General features: G+C 38.1%; 1 protein-coding gene across 5 annotated transcripts in view; it reads right to left on the reverse strand.

The window, feature by feature from the left end:
* MICU3 (mitochondrial calcium uptake family member 3) overlaps positions 1-18,232 on the reverse strand; it is a 111,059-nt gene extending 92,827 nt beyond the window's left edge. For 2 of the 5 annotated variants that reach the window (XM_043560183.1, XM_043560172.1), the window contains exon 1: positions 17,630-18,222. In XM_043560183.1, the coding sequence (XP_043416118.1) occupies positions 17,630-18,019 (390 nt within the window). In that variant the 5' untranslated portion in view covers positions 18,020-18,222. Of the gene's footprint in view, positions 1-17,629 lie in introns of all 5 variants that reach the window. The other 3 variants (XR_006294197.1, XM_043560194.1, XM_043560204.1) reach the window with 3 other exon arrangements.
* Between the last annotated feature and the right edge of the window lie 5,127 nt (positions 18,233-23,359).

A 23,359-nucleotide genomic window follows, 5' to 3' on the forward strand; every position in this document is an offset into this window, starting at 1 on the left:
ATTTCTCCTACCACAAGGAAACTTGTAAGGCTTGAGGTAGGGAGGCAGATTCTCCTTTACTCTTTAGGTTTCATCAATGCAGTGACATTTATTTTTGCAGACTGCAATTTACTCAGATTACCTGAGGACAACATAAAATCTACACATAACATTGTGATATTTAATATACATACTTTCAATTAAAATTCCATTTAAACTTAAGGAGCTATCAGTTCCTATAATGAGAATTAAAAAGTTTGAAGTAATTGGTGGTACAAATATATATTAATTATATTAATGAAGTCATTAATCCTTCTTCCTAGGCATACAGCTAGAGTACATTTCCCAGGATCTCTGGCACTTAGATATGACCCATCTGACTCAGTTTAGAAGTGACACGTGCCACTTCCAGGCCTGGCCCGTGAAACTGTCCCTGCGTATTCCTCTATGTTCCACCACCACCACAAACAACAACCACTACCACCACCTTTTTGGTTAACTCGTTTGTTGACACTCTGGGGAACCTTAGAAGCCACTTGTTGAAGATGGTAGAGTCACTATCAATCTACATCTCGGAATGACTGCATGAAGGTGAGCCACATACAGGAGACTTCTATCAACCTACACACAACCCTAGAAATATTACATAAACAATAAATAAGCTTTTATTTGGGTTAATCCACTGAAACCTGAAAGTCTACTTGTTAGTATAAACTAGCTTACCCTAATAAGATCATATTTGAATACAATTCTGTATATTAAATTGATCCTAAATCTTGGAGACGATGTGAATGTCTTGACAAGAAACAGAAAATGAAAGTTTATAATTAGATATTCTAGTATTTCTTTTTGGAGAAGGGTACATTACAAATGTAATATATTCTACAAATTAAGGAGAAGCTATCCAAGGATTTTATGTGGCCAAGGGTGGAATATTTTCATTTTCAAGAATCTTCCTTAATCAGTAAAACTTTGCCTTAAACATACTCCCACGAGTTTAACATTCTTATGGAACTAAATGAATCTGGTCGCCTGTCTTCTATCAATTTTGTTTTTTTGTTTGTTTGTTCATGTATTTTGTCATTGAGAGGACAAAGGCCCTCTGCTCTTCTCTGCCACCAACTTCACTTAGGCACTAATATCTGGCAAATAAGTTCTGAGTCACTAATACTGATGGAGGCAGATATGCCCTGGTTCTGTCATTTACCACCTTGTCAATGGCAGCCTGTAGGCATTCCTACTCACTTATTAAAGAGGACTCTAAAACCTAACTCATGATTTTCCCCATTGCTCCAAATCATGTCAGAGAGAACTTCAACATTCAAGGAGATGGCCCCCTCTAATAACTTAGCCTCAAAGCTGTCTGACTCCCAACTTCAAAACTCAAGGACAGAATTATACATTATCATTCCACCTCTTGGGCTACTGGGTACGGCTGGAGAAAAATCATGGACTGTAAACTCCTTTCTTTAGTTTCGCAGGAAGTTTCCTTCATTCTTGTTGAACTAGAAGTGAGGGACAGATAAAGGCATATTTAGTTGTGAAGAAGTGATAAATGAGCAAATTTACTTCTGATAGATCATTTCTTCTGTGAAAAATGGAGGTCATTCACTTGAGACAGGGCAAAGAGAGGTATGCTGCAGGTAGAGAGAAACACATTTTCAAGTAGCTGTTGTGCCATTAAAAACTGAGGTGTTGGGGACATGTAAAAAACTGTTAAACATGTCTCCTTGTGCACATGTTTCCGTTTCTCAAGAGTTTATACCTAAATAGAATTTCTGAGTTATTAGACATGTGAATCTCCAATTTACTATATAATGTTAACCTATTTTCCAAAGATTTGTATTCCTACCAAGAGTATGAGAATTTTTGTTGCCAAAAGTTATTGTCAGTGTTTTTAATTTTATCAGTGTAATTAATAAGAAATGGTACTTCAGGGGCACCTGGGTGGCTCAGTCGGTTAAGCATCCAACTTTTGATTTCGGCTCAGGTCGTGATCTCACAGTTCATGAATTCGAGCCCCTCTTTGGGCTCTGTACTAACAGTATGGAGCCTGCTTGGGATTTGCTCTCTCCCTCTCTCTCTGCCTCTCCCCTGCTCACATGCTCGCTTTCTCTCTCAAGAATAAATACATTTGAAAAAACTTTAAATACTTCATAATGGTTATAATTGTATTTCCCTATTATTAGTGATGTTGAACATTTTCTCATGTGTTTGGTCTTCTGAGTATTTTTCTCTTGAATGGCCTGTTCAGACTCCCTGTTCATTTTTCTATTGTGTTGTCTTTTTTCAAATTTGCTTTGCAGATCATTGCTATTTATTCTGGATACTTATTCTTTGAAAGTCCTATGTATTATAAATATCTTCTGCCATTCCAAGACTTCTTTGTATTTTATTAGGTATTTTTGTTTTAATGAAGTGAAATGTAGCAGTATTTTCCATTCTAGATTGTGCTGTTTGTCTTGTTTTGAAAATCCTCCCCCACCTAGGGTCAAAATTTTATCTTCATATATATTCCTCTCAGTATCTTGGAAGTTTTTTTTTTTTTTTAATCACATTTAGGACTCTGGATTTAAATCACATTTAGGACACCTGGATTATTATGACATGAAGTAGACATCTAAGTTTATTTTTGTTTCCCACATAGAACACTTTACCTTTAATCAAGTCTTATCTTCACTGTTCAATATTTGAGAGCTACCTTGTTTTAACTATTTTTAATATAATATTATTTTTGATGTAGTATGCAATGTTTAAGAATTACCTGATTTTTTTACCAATTTTTCTTTGGTCAAATCTTTACTTAAATTCTAGTTAACATACAATGCAATATTGGTTTCAGAATTCAGTGATTCATGACCTACATACAACACCCATTGCTCATCAAAACAAGTGTCCTCTTCAGTACCCATCACCCATCTAGCCCATCTCCCCACCCACCTCCCTCCATCAACCCTCAGTTTGTTCTCTACCATTAAGAGTCTCTTGTGGTTTCCCTCTCTTCTCTCTGCCCCCCTTCTCATATGTTCTGTTTTGTTTCTTTAATTCCACATAAGTGAAATCATATGGTATTTGTCTTTATGTGACTTATTTCACTTAGCATAACACACTCTAGTTCCATCCATGTCATGGCAAAACTCAAGATTTCATTCTTTTTTTAAATTTTTTTAATGTTTATTTATTTTTGAGACAGAGAGATATGGTATAGGTAGGGGTGGGACAGAGACAGAGGTAACAGAATCCGAAGCAGGCTCCAGGCTCCAAGCTGTCAGCAAAGGGCCTGACACTGGACTGTGAGATCATGACCTGAACTGAAGTCAGACGCTTAATCGACTGAGCCACCCAGGCACCCCTTTAATGTTTATTTTTGAGAGAGAGAGAGAGAGAGCAAGTGGGGGGATGGCAGAGAGAGAGGGAGACACAGAAACCAAAGTAGGCTCCAGGCTCCAAGCTGTGAGTTCGAGCTGCACATTGGGCTCTGTGCTAAGTCCAAGATCATGATCTGACCCTGAAGTTGGGCGCTTAACTGACTAAGCCACCCAGGCAACCCAGGATTTCATTCTTTTTAATGGCTGAGTAATACTCATTGTATATATACACCACATCTCGTTTATCCATTCATCATTAGTCGACGGACATTTGGGATTTGGGTCTCTCCATAGTCTGGGTATTGTTGATAATGCTCTACAAACACCAGGGTGTGTGTATCCCTTCGAATCTGTATTTTTTATCCTTTGGGTACATACCTAATAATGCAATTGCTGGATTATAGAGTAGTTCTATTTATTTATTTATTCACTATTCCTTCTTGAATTTCACCCTTTATTTTATGTTAATTTCTTCCTCATATCCACTCTTTAATAGGTCTTTCAAAGATGATCTGAAACTGGTAAACTGTTTCAATCCTTAAAAATTAATTTATTTTATACTCATTCCTAAATGACAATTTAGTTAGGTATAGAAACCTAAGATGGCAGTTACTTTCTCTCAGCATTTTGAAGACATTATACTGTCTTCGGGCTTCTATCCATTGCCACAAATTAGCCTTCCTTCAATCAGGCCAACTACTATCCCTAGTATAAACCTGTCCTGCTTCTCTTTATCTTTGATTTTACAGTTTTCCTACATTCTGACTAAATACAGATGTATCTTTGTTTATGCTTTCTAAATCTGGGAATTAACATCTTTGTTCTTTTCTGAGAACTGTTTAACTATTTCTCTTAGGATATTGCTTCTCTCTCTCAGTCTGTAACCCCTTAAGAGACAAATTTTAGACCCAGTTTATTTTTCATGTCTCTCAAATTTTTCTTACTATTTACCAATTCTTTAAAAGTGTTATATTCTGTGTAGTTTCTTCAAAATTATTTTCCAGATTACTAATTGCCTCTTCAATTATGTCCTATATGCTGCTTTACCTACCTAACCTTCAATGTCTATATTTCACATTTCTAGAAATTCTATTTGATTCTTTATTGTAATCTACCTATTCTTTTTCATACTGAGTTTTCACTATCTTTAATCATTCTCAAATACTTAAATTACAGATTCAACCAAATTATCCTATTCTTTGTTAGGAATCCATTCAGTTTAACTTTTTTTTTTTAATAAAACTTCATATATTTTGTACCTTTGGATTATGAGTTTATCCTCTTCCAGACCTTCTCTGTAGGAATTACATATAGTTAATGTTCAAAGTATTTCCCTTCAAAAAAGTTTTGTATTTCTTTCTGTCAGCGACATCAGCTTTTTTTCTGTTTGGGTAACATAAGTTCTAACTCTGAACCCATATGAGGTAGTAAGGGACCATGTTTATACATTCTCAGATTTTTTTTTTCCATGTGGAGTTCAGGCAGACATCTACAGGTCTCCTTGTCATCAAAATGAGAGGAATGATATTTTTCTAGTCCATCTTCTGATGAGGGCTCTAGGTGTCTCAGCTTCAACTTTTCAAGGTCTTGTTTCTGTCCTTAAGTCGGCATTAAAATCCAAGTCCCTATAATTCTATGAATAATAACCCATCGCTCGCCCACGTAAGCCACAGCTCATGCTGTTCTAGTTAGTTTCCTCCTTATTTCTGCCCCTGGCAATTTCCCTTAATTTCCTGAGTACAGTAAGGTATTTAAAAGAATGCCTGAAATATTTTTATGACAGATTTATAGTATGCTGTATTACAAGAACCAGAAGTCTAAACCATTTATTTTATTAAATGGGCATTTCATTATTTATGAGCATTTTCATTTCATTTAGAAGTCAGTTTCAAAAAAAAAAAGTCATTTTCCTAATACAATATACTTCACACCTAAGAAAGACTGATAGATACCTATTACTCATTCTCTTTTTTCCCTACGAAGAGAACTCTGATTTTTAGCTAGGCACAATAGCACATAAAATAAAGGTAACATCCATCAGGCTTTGTTGCAGTTACATAAGCTAAAAAAAATGACTATTTTGACTATATTCTGGCTAATAAAATGTAAGTAAAAGTGCTTTTCTGAGACTTGTGAAAGGCAATTAAAAGGTGCTGACCCTGCTATACAGGGGGTCAAGGTAAGTAAAGGCAAAGTCATTATCTTGACTCATTTCTCTTGATCCCAAGCCATCTGCTCTTTACTGTACCTTGTTTTCTCTTATTTCAGCCTATGTTATTTCCATATCTCTTTAATCCCTGAGTTTAAAGCTGTTGGAAAGGGCACTCAGAAGTAGAAATGAGTAAGCAGATCATTGTGGAGGGAGGAAGTGAGGGAAAAGAAAGGGAGGAAGCTCTATATCGTTCCAAGCTAGACAATTCCATGAGGATCACAATCGCTTTTGGATTAGGATGTGGTGCTATGAGTGAATCAGCAGGATACCACAGTGCCCTCCTTCACCAATTTTTCTAGGTTAGGTACCTCTGACCCCTCTGTCTCACCATACCTTGAGTCCTAGTACTAGTACCACAGGAATTAAACTAACTCCCTAGGGAGCCACTCTGCGATCCTATAATTAAGAAGGCACAGCTGCAGATACTTGAATTTTACAGTACATTTAAGAATGCCGCTTTCTAAAAAAAAAAAAAAGCCACTATCTTCGTAGATTCTAAGAGAACTTCCTTAATAAAACACACCACCAAAAATACGAAAGAGACACATTTTGAGAACTTCTCTATCAGACTAAAATCAAATAATACACTCCTGGGTACCTGAGTAACTTCTGCTCTTATTTATCTGACATTCAGATAATCCCTCTCTGGTTCACTTCTTCATAACCTTCTAATTTTCAATTTTCACCATTTTACTTAAGATCAGTGTGCAACCCAATCTCTGGCTTAAGCCATGTTCTGAATTCTGCTGGGCGAGGGATGCGGGTAAAACACCAAAGACACAAAGTGCTACTCTCCTAGAATTTGCCAGCAAACGGCAGGAACCTTGATAAGTTTGCCCGCTTGCCTGCAGTTTTATAAAAATTTGACAATAACTACTATAATAATTCAGGATAAATTCTATGTTTTAAATATTTGGTGATATATATGTATTATTTTTTGATAATTAAATATTTAGTTCATAATAACATCCAGTATTTGTATTTCTAATAAAACTTAGAATATCAGATCAAAGTACGAATTAGAGATTTTAATCTTACTCCCCAAATAGGATGTATTCACTTTGATTAAGTCTGTGTTATAAAATACCTGAATCAAAACTCTTATCTGGCTTTCATGAGGATCAAGTAATCACCAGGGCTGGCAGATCAGAGGAGAACATATGTGACAGTACATGTGCACAGCACTGATCCGGTACAGTCACTAGGACTGTATTCTTTACGAGGAGGACATAAAATCCTAATGTGACCCATTTATTTGGATATTTGGATAGGAATCAGTATGGAGAAAGCCATGTGACAAAGAAAGTTTGAGTCACACTGATCTCCTTTCACTACAAACCCTGGTCCAAAAGCCGCCTCCCACTGCCCTTAGGGCTCCATCATTAAGGTTGACATAGTAATAGCTTCAAAACCTTTCTTAATCTCTTGGGGACGAAAAATGAATGTTGTTTGTATACAGAGAGAGAATCATAAGTCTCATCCCATCTTTAGAGTAGTAAAGTTTTAGAATAAAATTACAGTTGACCCTTGAACAACGCAGGACTTAGGGGCACCAAACCCTGTGCAGTTGAAAACCCATGTATAACCTTTGATTCCCCCCAAACTTAACTACCAATAGCCTCCTGTTAACAGGAAGCCCTACCTATAACATGAAAAGTCGACTAACAAATATTTTGTGTTGTATTATATGCTGTATTCTTATGATAAAATAAAGTAAGCTAGAGAAAAGATAATGTTTTAAGAAAATCTTAAGGAAAATACATTTATGGTACCGTATTTACGGGGGAAAAAACCTGCATATAGGTGGACCTGCACAATACAAACCCCTGTTGTTCAAGGGTCAGCTGTAGTTGGAAGAAGTTTAGATGATCCTATTTGAATATAACTCATTTTAACAGGCTGGAGCTAGCTTAAACTGGACCTTAAACCCATGGGAACTTTTCTGACCTGATGTGAAGCTGGTTAGGAAAATTCATTTTGAATTGTTCCAAGCCGTTTGAATAATCCCTTATATCCCTTCCAGAGAAAGGGATAATCTAAATATCTCAACTACGGAATATTTATATTATCAATTTGATAGATATCATCCTTATCAAACAGCAGAAAAAATGGAATTATTTGAAATTCTTTTATACACACTTGCTATATTCTAAATTCTGGAGATGGAGTATTAAAATGAGTAAAATGTAATTTAGTGAATGGGGAATAAGGCAGAAAACATGAATTCTACTTTCCCAATTTGGAAAAATAATTCTTCAATGAACACTTACTATGGTAATCAAGTAATGATACAGCACTGAATTTCCACATTTTACTTAGCTTACATAATCTATCAATACGTCAGAGAATAAAGAGGTAAAGGGTTACTCAAAGAGGAAGATAAAAAGCATATCTAGAAAATCCTGTTTAGTACACAAATGACTGTTTTTTTTAACGCTAGGTAATATCACAAATAAAACTTGTTTGATTTTTTTAAACACATTTTTCTTCAACACAAGAGTGTTTACACCAAACAAAGCAAAGTTACTCAAATTCTCAGTGTTTGCTACAACAATTACAGGAGATCAGTGAGAATTAATAATCTCCGGTTTAAACTTGCCCATCAAGTTTAAACAGAAGAATAAAATCTCTACTGTATTATAAGTTTGCTGCATTTCCTATGTGAGTTAAATATTACATCATGAGTAAAAAAGGTACTAATTAGATCATACTACTAAGGTTTATATATCTTAAAAAGTGGAATAACATAAAGAAGAATTAAAACAGCAAAAGCTGTGATCATGTAAAAATATTCATTGAAAAACTACATTTCATGAGCAAGTTAAAAACCCATTTTGTCATTTAAAAACTCGTATTTAACCTTGCAAATAGAAAACATGAGGAAACTAAAAGATTTCATGGCTTTCTAGTTGGTTTCTTGTTTGTTGGTTTGTTTTTTTAATGGCCATTTCAATATGCCACTCTCCCCCAAATCTCTATCATGGTTTCTCTACAAATTTCTATTATCTTGCTCTCAGAAGATGACATCATCTTCTATTTCAGAGCAAACAGAAGCCATCAGGCAAGAACTCCTTCAGGTAGTTGCCAGTGAACATGTATAATCTCTGTGTCTTCCCATCCCTTCCTCCTACACACTGGAAATGGCATTGTTCCTATTATCTAAGATTGCATTTTTTCTTTTGGGCTTTAACTTTCATTTCTCATCTGTACCTTGGTCCCTGGCAAATCAATTATCCCCTCTTCTTCCTTGGGGTTTAGTGTTCCTCTTCTTTCCTTCAGCTTTTAAACATATTTAAGGATCTTTCATCCAAAAGCAAAAAAATCAATTCCACGTTTCTTAATCTACTACTGTCTCTCCTTCCTCCCCTTCAAGGCCAAATTTATAAAAGGATTGCCAACACATACCTTATCTTGCCCACATCCTCTTTTCTTTAACTTTATCTCAACTTCTCCAACTATTATCTGATTTTCACCTCTAAGACCTCACCAAGATCACCCATGATCGCATTGCTGAATCCAGTGAACACTTTCACTTTCTCGTCTAAGATGACCTCCTCTGGCTGGGCTCACTGAAACTGACTGGAGCACTTATCTGAAGTACTATCTTTTGTTGGCTTCCATGACTCTCCTGGCTTTACCTGTCTAGACCTTACTTCTCAGCTTTTTGCATAGTTCTATTTTCTGACAGTCTTTTAAATCACTGATGCTCACCAGGACTCTTTCCTTACGTGCTTTTCTCTTCATGTTCTACATATTCTGAACAATGTCATCCATTCTTAGGACTTTCAACACTTGATGATTTCCAAATCTATTGCTATAGTACAGATTTCTCTCCTGAGCTTCTGACCTACGTGTATCCAACTGGAGATTTCTCTTCCGCTGTCCAAAAGACAACTTGATCCACTGTACAAATTAAAAACATAATCCTTGCACACTCCCCCCGACTTTTTCCTCCTGAGGACCTGGTCTCTGTGAACTTGCTGCACAGTCCACCTAGATCCCAAGACAAACACGTGAGGATCACCCCAGACTCTTCCAACTCTCTCATCCCTAAAATCCAATCCTGTTGATCCTACCTTCTTAATCTCTCTCCAATGCGGCAAATTCTCATTGCTTCATTGCTATTCTTCTAGTAAAGTCATAACCATTTATTGTCTAAAGAAATATTATGGATAAAAACTGTCCAACACGTATTTTTTTTAATTAAAGAATATAGAGAATCATACCCTCTGACGTTCTCATCAGAGAAGCAACAGCATCTTACCTGGCCTCCTCCTTTTTAGCATTCCATCCCTCCCTCTAATTCCCCATCCAGTCAAGTAATAGTCCAAAAAAGCAAATTTGATTATATCATCCTCATGCCTCATGCTAAAAATCCATCAGTGTATCCTTATGACTCTTTCTTTTTTAATGTTTATTTATTTATTTTTGAGAGAGGGTGAGCGCAGGGGATAGGCAGAGAGAGAGGGAAACAGAATCCCAAGAAGGCTCCGTGCTGGCCAGCACAGAGCCCCATGTGGGGCTCAAACTCACGACCTTGGAGATCATGACCTGAGCCAAAATCAAGAGTATAAGCAACCATCTCAAAATAAGATAAACAAAGTATTTAATACTGAAAGACTAAGGACTCGAAAGAGAATAAATCTTCTGGCTTTTCATATGCTTAGAGCGAGAGAAGGAAACAAAAATGTATGTACTCTGCATTTACTACTTCATGAAACTGAAATTAGTTATTAATTCACATCTACTACAAATGCTATGACTCCGTGTCCAATCATTAATCCTCACAGATAACACAATGAGGTAATACATCCATTATTTTATCTTGCACTAATTTTCTAATCTCTAAAGTCAAATGCAAATTTGCATGGATGAGATGATTTTGTAAAAGCAAGCTTTCTAAAGAACTGTAATCATAAGATATTATAACTTATTTCGGGATTTAGAATTCAGTCATTCAGTTATTAAATAAGAATTTATTAAAACCTTATGACCTACAAAGCTTATGTCCTGTATGGAGAATGAACGAAACCTCCCTCAATGGCACTTCAAAAATTTAGGACTAATATAATTGTTTTAATAATCTCAAGTGTCTTTAATAATTAGGTAGAAAATGGCATCCATTTTTCAAAAATTATTAAAGATAAATTATTTATTCAATCCATGAGAGGGAAGCTACATTTTACTTAGTACTTATAAACAGTCCAGCCTCAAATTACATAAACAGAATTACATGTGAGAATGTTAGAATCAATTAGGAAGTCACATTACGCCCAAATACTATTTACCCGAATTCCAATTCAAAATAGAATTAAATGTTTTTCTTTTTTTTTTTAAGGGAGATTATATAGATCAAAGGAAAATACCTGTATACACCTTCATTCAAACTGACCGCTGTGCATTATTTGACAATTTCCAAGTCTTAGAAGAGAATTAGAGATGAGATTTTTTTTTTAAATTTAAGTGGAAAGTCATGACAGTTTCAATTCCTAATTCCCAGCGTGAATCTGAATAAAAAGATACCTATAAAATGTTGTAACTATCTTTCATTGCAACCCAGACAAAAGAGGCACATGGTTTTATAACTCTTAGTTTGATGTAACCAGAAAGAGGATATATTTTTTTTCAAATTCATCCAAATTTTATTCTGTGATTTACTTAGAAAAAAGATATATATATATATACACCTAAATCATAGCATGTGAATCTGTAACACAGGCCACTAGAAGGAAAGAGGGTAGAATTTGGTGGATTTGTCACAGAGTGACCAAAGAGGGGATCAGGCACTTAATTTAGCCTTCTCTACAACAATGTTCTTCTACACAGAATTAGCCTATCTTCAGTTTTACATCTTTGTGGCTTCTCTCAGTCTATAAAAAGTTGGGAATCTTCTACATTTATACATCTAGCAAATTCTTCAATATTCTGGGAAAGAATAAGCATAACCTCATGTCTCAAAATGTGCTACCTTAAAAAGAAGTTGGGAAAGATATACAGTGAAAGAAATTAAAAATGCATGATTATTGGCAATTATTATAGAACTCTACCAAAGAGATACAAATATTGTTGTCTTCTCCATTTGAGAGTAAAACTAAATTAAGTTGCTTAAAACTTTTTAAGAGATGCAAGTCAAAAATAGATGTGTTCTGTACAATAAGTAAAATATGGATGAAAGTGTATTAAGCAATCTAAATTTTTTTACTCTGGACCTTAAACAAAAAGGCAGTTCTAGAACAAAATTTTTTCCCCTAATAAAAATAAAGCTTTTGTAAGGTTCTAAGCAGAATCTTGTCAACATCTTTTTATAATATTTATAAAGGCCATGTCTACTGAGAAATTTTGGCAAGCCAAACTTGCACAATTAAAATAAATAGTGTCACGTGATTGGTCTCCCAAAGCCTGGAATTTTGACCTTGACTAAAGTCTTCCCAATTCTAATGCTATAAATAACCAGCATTTAGTGGAACAAAATACTAAAACTATTAGTTCTCACAGAATGTGGTTGTGCTTTTCAGTGTGTATGTCCCATGTAAATGTTTAGCATGGGCTTAATCACTTGACAAATATTTATTGTGTGTCTACCAGGGTTAGGCCCCGTACCAAGCAATGAAGATATAAAGGTAACCAAGACCAACACAATGCCTCTTAAAGGGCTAAAAAAAGCAGAGAAGACAATTAACATAGAATTGCAAAAGTCATCATCTGCGGGTATAGGATAAGCCAGGGTATTTTAATAGAGTTGGGGAAAGCCTTCTGCAGGAAGTTGAGAGGCAATGTTTTAAAAACAAAAATCTTCAAGGGTAGAGTAATAGAACTGTGGATCTGTAAGTTACTGCTGTTCATGCCTATCAGTTAAATTATACACTCTCATCACATGTACAGGTTAATTTATTGCTAGGCTTATATTTAGTGTAACATGATGAGTAAAAGAGGCTTTAAGCATCAACTTTCTTAGTACAGTTTTAAACCTCAAAAGGAATCATTTCTACTACCTCAAGAAATTCGTAATAAAAGCATAATAAAAAAAAGGGGGGGGGGGAGAAAAGCATAATAAATGAAGTGGCAACACAGGTTTAAAATATTTCTGACAAAATGGCAGACAGACCTCATGAGTTTCTTTCAACCCCTTCCTCCCTTAAACACATTAATATCACAGTAAAGGAATTTTTTTTTAAATTTTTTTTAACGTTTATTTATTTTTGAGGCCGAGAGAGACAGAGCGTGAATGGGGAGGGTCAGAGAGAGAGGGAGACACAGAATCTGAAGCAGGCTCCAGGCTCTGAGCTGTCAGCACAGAGCCCGACGCGGGGCTCGAACTCACGGACCGTGAGATCATGACCTGAGCCGAAGTCGGATGCTTAACCGACTGAGCCACCCAGGCGCCCCGGAATTTTTTTTTTTTAAGGTAGAAGCAGGGGCACTCGGGTGGCTCATTCAGTGAAGCATCCAACTTCAGCTCAAGTCATCATCTCGTGATTCGCGAGTTCAAGCCCCATGTCAGGCTCTCTCCTGTCAGGATGGAGCTCGCTTTGGATCCTCTGTCCCCCTCTCTCTCCGCCCCTCCCCCACTGTCTCTCTCGAAAATAAATAAACATTAAAAAAAATTAAAAAAATAAAGGTAGAAGCATACATGAACTAAGCCAGAGAAAAGGAGAGGAGACCAAAACGATTAAGAGAATTTATGAAAGTTTTATAAAATGGAGGAGATGCAGCAGTGATAAGTGAGTTAGAGGAACAAAGGCAATACAGGAGTATCGTGGAGGAAGAGACCAAATGGAAGTAAGCTGATTCGAGTTACAGACCCCAGAAAGGGAAAGTCTTGGGAATCCAAGGAGCTGTGAAAGTAGAGGAAGTGATGGGGCTGCAAACAGAGCATTAGATAACGATAGGTAAGAACATCATTGGAGACTTCTCCAACACACGGGCTCTCACATACAGGTGCGCGTGCACCTGCATCTAGACTACAGCTCCTCCAACCTTTCCTATTCTTTGGAGTAACTCAATGACACCAGAGAAAAGGACTTACAAAACACTGACATTTGGATACCACTCTATTAAAAAGTCTAGGTCACCAAATTAAAAGCCATCCTCAAGTACAATAGCTTCTGAGTACCAGTAACTCCACTACTAGGCATTTACCCAAAGAAAAAAGGTATAAGACTAAAGGTATATGCTAACTCAAAAAGATACATGACTCACAGTGTTATTTACAATAGCCAAGATATGGAAACAACCTAGTGTCTACTAATAAATAAATACATAAAGAAGATGGGGCATGCACATATACATAATGGAATATTATTCAGTCATAAAAAGGAACGAGATCCTTACCATTTGTGACAACATGGTTGGACCTAGATGGTATTATGCTAAGTGAAATAAGTCCAACAGTGAAAGACAAATTGATATGATTTCATGATTATGTGGGATCTAAAAAACAAAACAAACAAATGAATAAACAGACTTTAAATACAAAGAAAAAACTGGTGGCTTCCAGAAGGGAGGTGGGTGGGAGGATAAGCAAAATAGTTAAGAGGATTAAGAGGTATAAACTTCTAGTTATAAAATAAATAAGTCATGGAGATATAAAGTACAGCATAGGGACTACAGTCAGTAAGATTGTAATAATGTATGGTGACAGATGGTGATTACATACACACATACACCCAAAAAACATAACTCAATATACCTGGCTTTAAAAACAAATCATAACAATCTAGAAGGGTTCTGAGATTACATCAGTTTACAAATGTACTTTGTATAAATGAATCTGGAAATTACAGGTGATAAATTATAGAAGCAACTTATGCAAAGATAAGGAGAACACCAATCATTTGACTCCTCCTCAAAGAAAATAACCTGATTTCACATCCAAATTAACAGAGGCATTTACACTTAAATGTTTTAAATTGATAAAATAAAGTCTATATTATATATGTACTATTTCATAGCTCCCTGCTTTCACCAAAATTTTAAGTGGACCAATTAACTGAACATCTACAGTCCAAATGTGGTAAAGATGGCTGCAGTTGATGCTATACAAATTTATCTTGTGAGTATATGTCTTTTTCTAGAAGAAGTTGTCCTTTTTTGCCATTCCAAGAGAAAAATCAACAGTGTGGAGTTCAAACAGAAGTGGGGTTTGGAAGATTGATTTTGTTCAATATAAAGGCATCAGGCCTAGAAGTCCAGCCTCAGTATTTTTGGGCCCCAGGAGAATCTCATGACCTTGTGAAGCAAGGAACACTTTCTTCTGTATGAAGAACATACAAGTATTAAAAACTATCTGCAGGGGCACCTGGGTGGCTCAGTCGGTTAAGCGGCCGACTTTGGCTCAGGTCACGATCTCGCGGTCCGTGAGTTCAAGCCCCGCGTGGGGCTCTGTGCTGACAGCTCAGAACCTGGAGCCTGTTTCAGATTCTGTGTCTCCCTCTCTCTCTGACCCTCCCCCGTTCATGCTCTGTCTCTCTCTGTCTCAAAAAATAAACGTTAAAAAAAAAAAAACTATCTGCAGGATAAGGCAAAATTTAAATTCTGCACATTACTTAGTTTTGCATGTAAATGCATTTTAATTGTGCTTGCTGCATACTCTATTCCTACCCAAACTCTCTTGAAATGATCAGCCAATGCTGCTGAATCCATTCTGAATAGTTCAGAGAAGAAAACATACTGACAGAAAGGAAGGTAAATTGTAAGTATATATATTAGCAAATAGACATCGTGAAACAGTCTTATAGACAAGCATATTAAGTTTTATATTCAATAATTTCTATGATTAGCCCAATTTTGCTTTAGACCACAGGTTGACAGCATAAACATTTTAATACACACACACACACACACACACACACACACACACACAAAACAAATAGTTCTGAGTAGCTCTCATATATAGATAGGCAACAACCCCAGATATGTGAGGAAAACCTCCAAATTGAAAGTGAGGGCTTAAAAAATCAAACAAGAATAAAATCGAACCTAGAAGAAACAATACAATGCATAAAGGGTAAGAGAATTTAAAAACAAAACTATAATATCCTTAATATAGATTATCAGCAGCCATAAATTTAGCAGCCAAAAAAATAAAACAAAATGCTATACCACAAGAACATTAGAGAACAACAAATAGTTTTGAATTTAAAACCAGCCTAGCTGAAATAAAACTCTCAACAGGACAGATGGGAGATAAAGTCAAAGACATTTCCCATACAAACAAGCAAGCAAACAAAAAGATTAAAAAGTCAGAATAGATTAGATTAGATTAGGATCTGTTGGGAGGTGTAACTTCAAGCTAACAGAGGTTCCAGAAAAAGAAAACAGAGAAAATGGATAAGGCGAAATTGTCAAAGAAATAATACAAGAAAAGTATACAGAACTTTTAACATGAATTTCCATATTCTATTCCTCAAGTTCCAATACAATAAATGGGAAAAAAATGCCCACACAAAGCTCATTATTGTGAAAGTTTCAAATACCAGGGGTAAAAAGAAATTATAAAAGTTTTCAGAGCAGGGGAAAAAAGTTGATTACAAAAGGAGTAACAATCAAATTGTATGATTGGAGACTCGGGAAGAGTAAGACAAAAGTGCTTTGGTATTATTTTTACAGGAATTTTTACAAACACTAATTATGTCATAATAAATATACGTAAGTAAATACATCAATAAAATTACAAAAACAAATTTACTGAACCCTCACTACATGCTAGTGTAATGCTCACTACAATTTTAACTATTTAAAATGTATTAACTCATTTAACTCCCCTAATTCTATGAGAAAGACACCATTAAGCGTGGTCTTTTAAAAACTACATGATACTGTCTCTTAACTTTAAAAGGAATATTAATTTTTAAAACGAAGAAAATACTCTTGTAATGCTCCCTACCTGCCCAATCTGTTCCCATATCAACAATGGTTGATTAAAAATTCTGTCTTGGTCAATCAGGAGGAAGGGAGAAGAGGAGTAGGAGATGACAGTTGAGGGTATCTGCTGCTAGTATTTTAAATATTCATCGTATCAAAGTACTTTATGCTGTGTATTTGTGATTTGCAATTAGAAGGTCCATACAGTAGATTCCTGGGTTTAAATGCATTCACAACTTCCACCAAAAGAACTAATGCACTTACATCACATAATCAACATATATTTGGGCAAAGAATAAAGCATCTATACCTTTCATTAAAGTTAAAAACAGAATAGCTGTCTCTTTTCTAAATTACTGTCATCTAAGCCCTTCACACTCTTAAGTCTTAAAAAGGAAATTTTCCTAGATAACTCCTAGTCATTTACATGACTATTAAACATACTGATAGGACAAAAAAAAAACCACATCGTACCCCTTTACTCACTTGTCTTACTCTCATCTTTACCTTATATTATTAATGACATAATGATACTTGAACATTTCCATTTGAAGATCTTCCGTAGGAGTTAGCTTCATTCAGTTTCCTATTTGTGCTGTCCTATACTTAAAAGAATTTCTGTGTTGAGGACGGAATTGGGGGGCCGGAAGTAGAATATCCTTGGGACTACTAAACTGCTATACAATAATGTAGCCGCTCCTAAGACCTCAGACCACTGCTTCAAAGCTCCTCCTACGGCACTGGACCTCCTGGATCATTTGCTGTTGTCCGGCCCAGCCTGACAGTTCCTATCTCTCAAATACCCAGCTCCCCACTTTCTGCCTGTTGACTTCTTGGCGGCCGTTTTCTCGTTTTATTTTGTCTTGGTTTGAGGTTTTGGTTGGCAGGTGGTACCTGCAGCCACCTTTAAGGTCCTGGCCTCAATGGCAGCATCATCTGTATCTCCCCAACAGCTGGGTGACCAACCCCTGGGCTGCCCGCCTGGCCTAGGTCTCAGTCTCACTCACAGGAGGTCCCCGTCTGCGGCCGCAGAGCTCACGCTGCCACAACCTCCGATGTCCGGTGTCACAGGGGCCCACAGTCCCCAGCGCACCGAGCATGACTGTCACACTTCCCCTCCCCGAGCTCAGGTGGAACACCTGGGGGCCCTACCCTCCAGCGTCACCTTCGGGGCAGCCCCAGAGCGCGCACGCGCTCACGCACCTACCGTTTCCTTGGCAGCCGCCACGGGGATGGGAATCAGCCCCCGGCCGCGGGGCGGGTCCTCCGGCTCTGAGGCCGAGCTCTCCGAGGGGCGCTCGAGGGCGGGTGTCCAGGCGGAGTCGGCCCTAGGGTCCCCGTACAGCTGGTAGCACACGAGGCCGACCAGACCCCCGCCGGCTGCCGCCGCGATGCTCAGCTCCCCCCAGCGCCTCCGCCGCCTCCAAGCCGCCTCAGCCACAGCCCCCTCTTCCTCCTCCCGGCAGGAGAAGGGCCGGCCAGGCGGGCCCGGGGCTATCCCCGCCGGCCGCCCCCACGCCCCTGGGAAGGGATGGTGAGGGGAGGGCGGAGGCGGGAGCCGAGGCGGCGGCCACAGGAGCCTCCGCAGTGCAGCCATTGCGGGAGCTGCCCGCACCAGAACTAGGAGCGGGCGGGAGGAGGGGGGGGGGGGGCGCCGAAACCTCGCGAGAAGTCGGTGTGCGGAGGCTCGATGCTGCCCGAGAGCGACCCCTGCAAACGTGCGGCCTGGGGTACCCTGTAGGGGGCCTTCAGCTGGGGCGACCGGGGGTCTTCGGCCGCGAGATGCTGGCGAAGGGGGCGGATCCCGCCTACTCCTCCGCCCGGCACGCCGGTCTCCACCCCGCAGTCACAAATAACTGCGCCTGCCCCCCGGCAGCACCTGACTGCGCGAGAACCCAACACCGCAGGCTACGGCCAAGTCAGCAGAACTTAAAAGAGCCCTCGTGGGCGAGGGTGTCCAGGCGTCCTTCCGCTACCTTGGCCCTTTGCCTTGGCACGCCGGGGTGGGTCTTGGATCGTCGGTAGCACCCCTCGGAGAAAGTCAAGGCCCCTGACAGGTCACGAAGAATTTGCAGTTGCACCTTCAGGTGTAAAATAAAAAAGAAGCGTGGCTCAAGTCGTCAAGATGGCAGATTAAGTCAAAGGCTGTTTTGACTACACGATGACAGATTCTGGACTTTTAATGGGGGGAATGCTAACGATTTTTAGTTAGGGTTAATAGGTGTTGTTGTTGTTTTTTAAACATTACCATACCTTAATCCAACAAATCAGAAGTGTCTTGAAAAATACCCTTTTGTGAGGAGGCTGTTGGTATAAATATAAAAGAGTAAGTGTGATTGTGTCGTCTATTTTTGTTAATTGCTATACAAGTTGGTTTGCTACACTGGCAGTGTCACTATTGTGAGAAAGTGTATGTGACATTCTCATCACTTCCCCGCCCCTGAGCCCAATTTTGGCAGGCTGAGTAATGCTAGCTGTGGTCTCTAGACTCTGGAATGGTGCCAGGATCCCTTAAAATATTCTGGGTCTAAGGGTGTAAATGACAAAATCCAGTTGTCTCAATTGAACTGCAGTCCAAAGGGAATTAGATCAGTTGATTCAGGCAATTCTTATAAAGACTAAGGGCAAACAAAATGAGATTTTCTGACACAAAACCTGCTAGTTCCATTTCCCATGAACCCCTTGCCTATAAGGAATCCATAAGATACACCTCAGTTATATCTTCTTTTAATGAAGGCTAATGGAATTTTCTTAAAGTCACTAAACAGAAAAATCCTCTGTAGCAGATGAACAAAAACGTGCTTATGTTAGGATGCTATCACCTTATGTTTCTTTTACTTCTATCCTGTAGTTCTTAAATAATGCTGTGAGGAAGGCTCAGTACCTCCTTGTATTATCACCAAGATTCCTTCAATTCCTGCCTTCTCTGAATTTTGGGAAATTTTAGTATTCCTAAAGAAACATTTACTCTGTGGATATATAACACAGTTCTTTTTCTGGCATTGTTTACTTTGAACTGAACACAATTTCCGGATTTCCTCATAAATTTCCAACAGGGCCTAATGGCAGAATTCTTGGACAGACTGATGAATTTTTATTGCCTGCATATTAAAAGCTGAAGAGCTCTAAGGGGAATTAAGTTGGTAACACAGTAGCATCATATTATAGATCAGGAAAATGACAGAAAGTCACCATCTACACACTTCAAGTACGCATATATGTTTTTTCTAGCTCAAATAAATTTAATATAGCCCCTGCAAGTCAGGGGCTAGTCTAGTCTCTGGCTAGAAACCAAGTTCTGCTGTGAGAGGTGCTGGATTTAGGTTTGTCAAGTATCTGCAGGGCTTTGGATAGAGCTCTCTCTCTATGCAAAAATTATTCTGTTTATAACTGTCCACAATACTTTCCCTCGAAAAGCAAAATTTCTTTTTTTTAGGTTTATATATGTATTTTGAGAGAGAGAGAGCACGAGTGGAGTGGGGGCAGAGAGAGAAGGAGAGAGAATTCCAAACGGGCTCTGAACTGTCAGTGCAGAGCCTGACACGGGATTCACACTTATGAACTGAGAGGTCATGACCTGAACCAAAATCCAGAGTCAGACGATGAACCAACTGAGCCACCCAGGTGCCCCTCTTCAAATTTTGTCAATTCTCCTGCACGTTAATGATATCCAAAAATGTCCCTACTCCACAGTCAGAGTCTACACATTCAAAAAAACATTCATTTATGTTCACTATGGTCTAAGCAAAAAGAAATGTTCTGAAGCATGTTTAAATGTTTACAACAGCAAGGATCAAGCCAAAAGAAGGTTTTTCAAGGAAGCATATTATCAATATAGAGTGATAAACTAGCCAGCAAAAGATTTGGACTCTTGATTTTGCTGTCTCAGAAACATAACCTTATAATGCTTTGGAAGACACAGTTTCCTGTATAATAATAGAATTGAATAGGTGATCACCTTCCAAGCCCACGGTCCTAATTAACCAAAATGCTCCAAGCATACCAGTAAAGCATATAGAAATACTTCAGAGCTTTTTTCACATGTCATTTCTCTTTTCAAAACCTACAACTGCCCTACAATTGCTTTAATACTTCCCAATTAAAATTCCATACTATCACCTAGTTATTTTAACTTTTCACTACTTTTTAAATTGCAAAAAAATGAGTGACTTTTACATTTTGGAAATGTGAACTTTAAGTGTAATATGTGTCATGCCTAGGCAGAAATGTCTTGCTTAACAAAACTCCTATTAAAATATTCCTCTCACCTTATGTTACTCACTCTGAACTCTGAAATCTTGACTAGTTAAAAAACAGAGCAGTTTTATCTAAGGTTCTACATCGGGGCATATGAGCCCCCTACCAGCAGGTGCACTCAATTCCGACGAGGGAAGCTACCAGCCAAAGAGCAAATCTTCAGGAAGTCCCTTGTCTCTTGGGAAAGTTGTCATACATATTGTCCCCATCTTCAGGTACAATTAACAAATTTAAAGGAGAAAGTGGTGGGGGAGATGTGTTTTCTGGGGTCACAGTGTTTTCTTGGTCTTTGGTCTTCATGGGGCTAGCCACTAGGAGTCTGGAACTCCATTCTTCAGCATCCAGTGCTATGAAAACAAATGACCCAAGTCACTAAGGGTCTGTTTTTTCTTTTGACTATCTTCTGCCCCCAAAGACAAACTGACAACGTTTTGTCCCCTGTTTCTCCCCTTAGTCTAAACTAAGCTGTGTCTAAGTTCTATTAGGCCAGAGCATGTATTTAGTCCAGCTGCTGGCACAGAGTAGGGCCTCAATAAATGTTTATTAAATGAAGAAGGGAATTTTTTATCGTTGTAGGGGGAAGAGGCCAAGATGGAAAGGCAATTCAGGAGACAAGGAAATAAAGTACTTCATCAGAGTCTAAAGGAGCTGATAAACCAAGTTGCATATCTGGAAATACAATTAATGCAAACAGAAGACCAAAAGGAGAAAGCAAGGGGTTGGCAAGGAAGGATCAAAGATAGAGTGTGGTTGTGGAGAAGGGTTGATTTGGGAATAGTAAATTTTGTGATTTGAAGTCCTCCTTGTACATATCATATTTTGGCATAATCCTGCTGGACTTCAAGCCTTAAAGCAACAGGGTTCCATCAGATTCTTTTGGTCTTTGGAGGAATCCCAGCAAGATCCATGGCTGAAGGTCAGTGAATTGACCTTGATACTTCCTTCCCTTTTTGTTATTACAGATCTCACTGGTGAGAACAACCAAGCTGTCAGTTGTACACATTTAAGTTCTTAACTTTAAGACAGGAAATAGGGGCGCCTGGGTGGCGCAGTCGGTTAAGCGTCCGACTTCAGCCAGGTCACGATCTTGCGGTCCGTGAGTTCGAGCCCCGCGTCGGGCTCTGGGCTGATGGCTCAGAGCCTGGAGCCTGTTTCCGATTCTGTGTCTCCCTCTCTCTCTGCCCCTCCCCCGTTCATGCTCTGTCTCTCTCTGTCCCAAAAATAAATAAACGTTGAAAAAAAAAATTAAAAAAAAAAAAAGACAGGAAATAAACCCACTTTGACTATTATATCTGTCCAGTTTTATTTATATAGATTTATATAGTTTCTGACTTTATATGATTTCCAGGGTCTTTGCCAAGTGTCTCACTGTTCAATTCTTGCTGTTTTTGTCCTCCATTGGGTGGCAAGAACTTGTTTTCTTATATATTTGGGAAACAAGGAACAGCCGCTCAGACCTGCTATTAGCAAAGCCTTCTTGTGCCTGAAAATAAGTGAGGCCTTTCTCAGTTGCCCCATAGTCATTTCCATGCCTTATAGTGACCGAAACTTCTTTGCCCATTAAAAGCTGTCTTCTGAAAGAGAATACCCTCAGAGCAATATAATGACCATCCATTACGCAAGCATGACTAATGATACAATCTTTCTAAAACTGTTGGCAGTAACTACAAGAGTTGAACACATGTATACCCTATCACCCATTAATTTCACTCATAGGTGAAACACTCAACAGAAATAAATATTTATTTGTACCCAAAGACACTTAGAGAGATAGTAGTAAGGGGCCAAAGACTAAAACGTCTCCACATGTTTATCAACAGTGGCCTAGATATGGTTTCTATCTTTATTTTTTATTTTTATTATTTTTTGGATTTGGTTTTTAAAAGTGTGTTGTTTTCAAACACAACTGAATGCTATATAGCAGTGGAAATTACTGAGCGGCCACTACATGCATTCACGTCGATGAGTTTCACAAACAGAAAGTTGAGTCAAAGAAGGTGAGCACAAATGATTCAAGTATATTATTCCATTTATAATGTTCAAAAACAATACCAATATATACATATACATACATACACACACGTGGTATGGGAAATCATGATAGTGGTTTCCTCTGATGCAGAGTAGTAACTAGAAAATGGCTAAGTGGGATTCTGGAGTTCTGTTCATATTTTATTTCTTGATCTTGATGCAGAGTAGACAGTGTTTTCACCCTGAAAATTAATAAATCTGTCTACTTATAATTTGTATATACTTTTAATGTGTCTTATACTTCAATAAAAAGTTTATATGAAATAAAAAAGTAGATTTTCTTACTAATGCTCTCACATGAATGTGTTATATATTAGAGGACTGGCTCAATTATGAAGAGTTGATTGAAGAGTTGGAAATTAATGGAAAAGGTAGATAATTTTGATATAGCCTGAAGAGATTTAACCAAGGAGTATCTTACTAAAAGGCTTTTAGTGCCTGAAAACCTTTAAGAAGATGCTCAGTAGATATTTTCCTTATTTGCTAAGAAAATACCAAAACAAGAACTTTAAGCCACAACTCAGTGTTTTACCTTCTTTGACTTATAACACTTTCTCCTGTACAATGTCCATATGGACAGACCCAGTAGGTATCTGGTGGTACAACCACTATATACCCTTGTCTCTGGCTCTGATCCCAAACTGTCAGG

This window comes from Prionailurus bengalensis, chromosome B1 (genome assembly GCF_016509475.1).
Source record: "Prionailurus bengalensis isolate Pbe53 chromosome B1, Fcat_Pben_1.1_paternal_pri, whole genome shotgun sequence".
In the NCBI taxonomy this organism is placed as follows: Eukaryota; Metazoa; Chordata; class Mammalia; order Carnivora; family Felidae; genus Prionailurus; species Prionailurus bengalensis.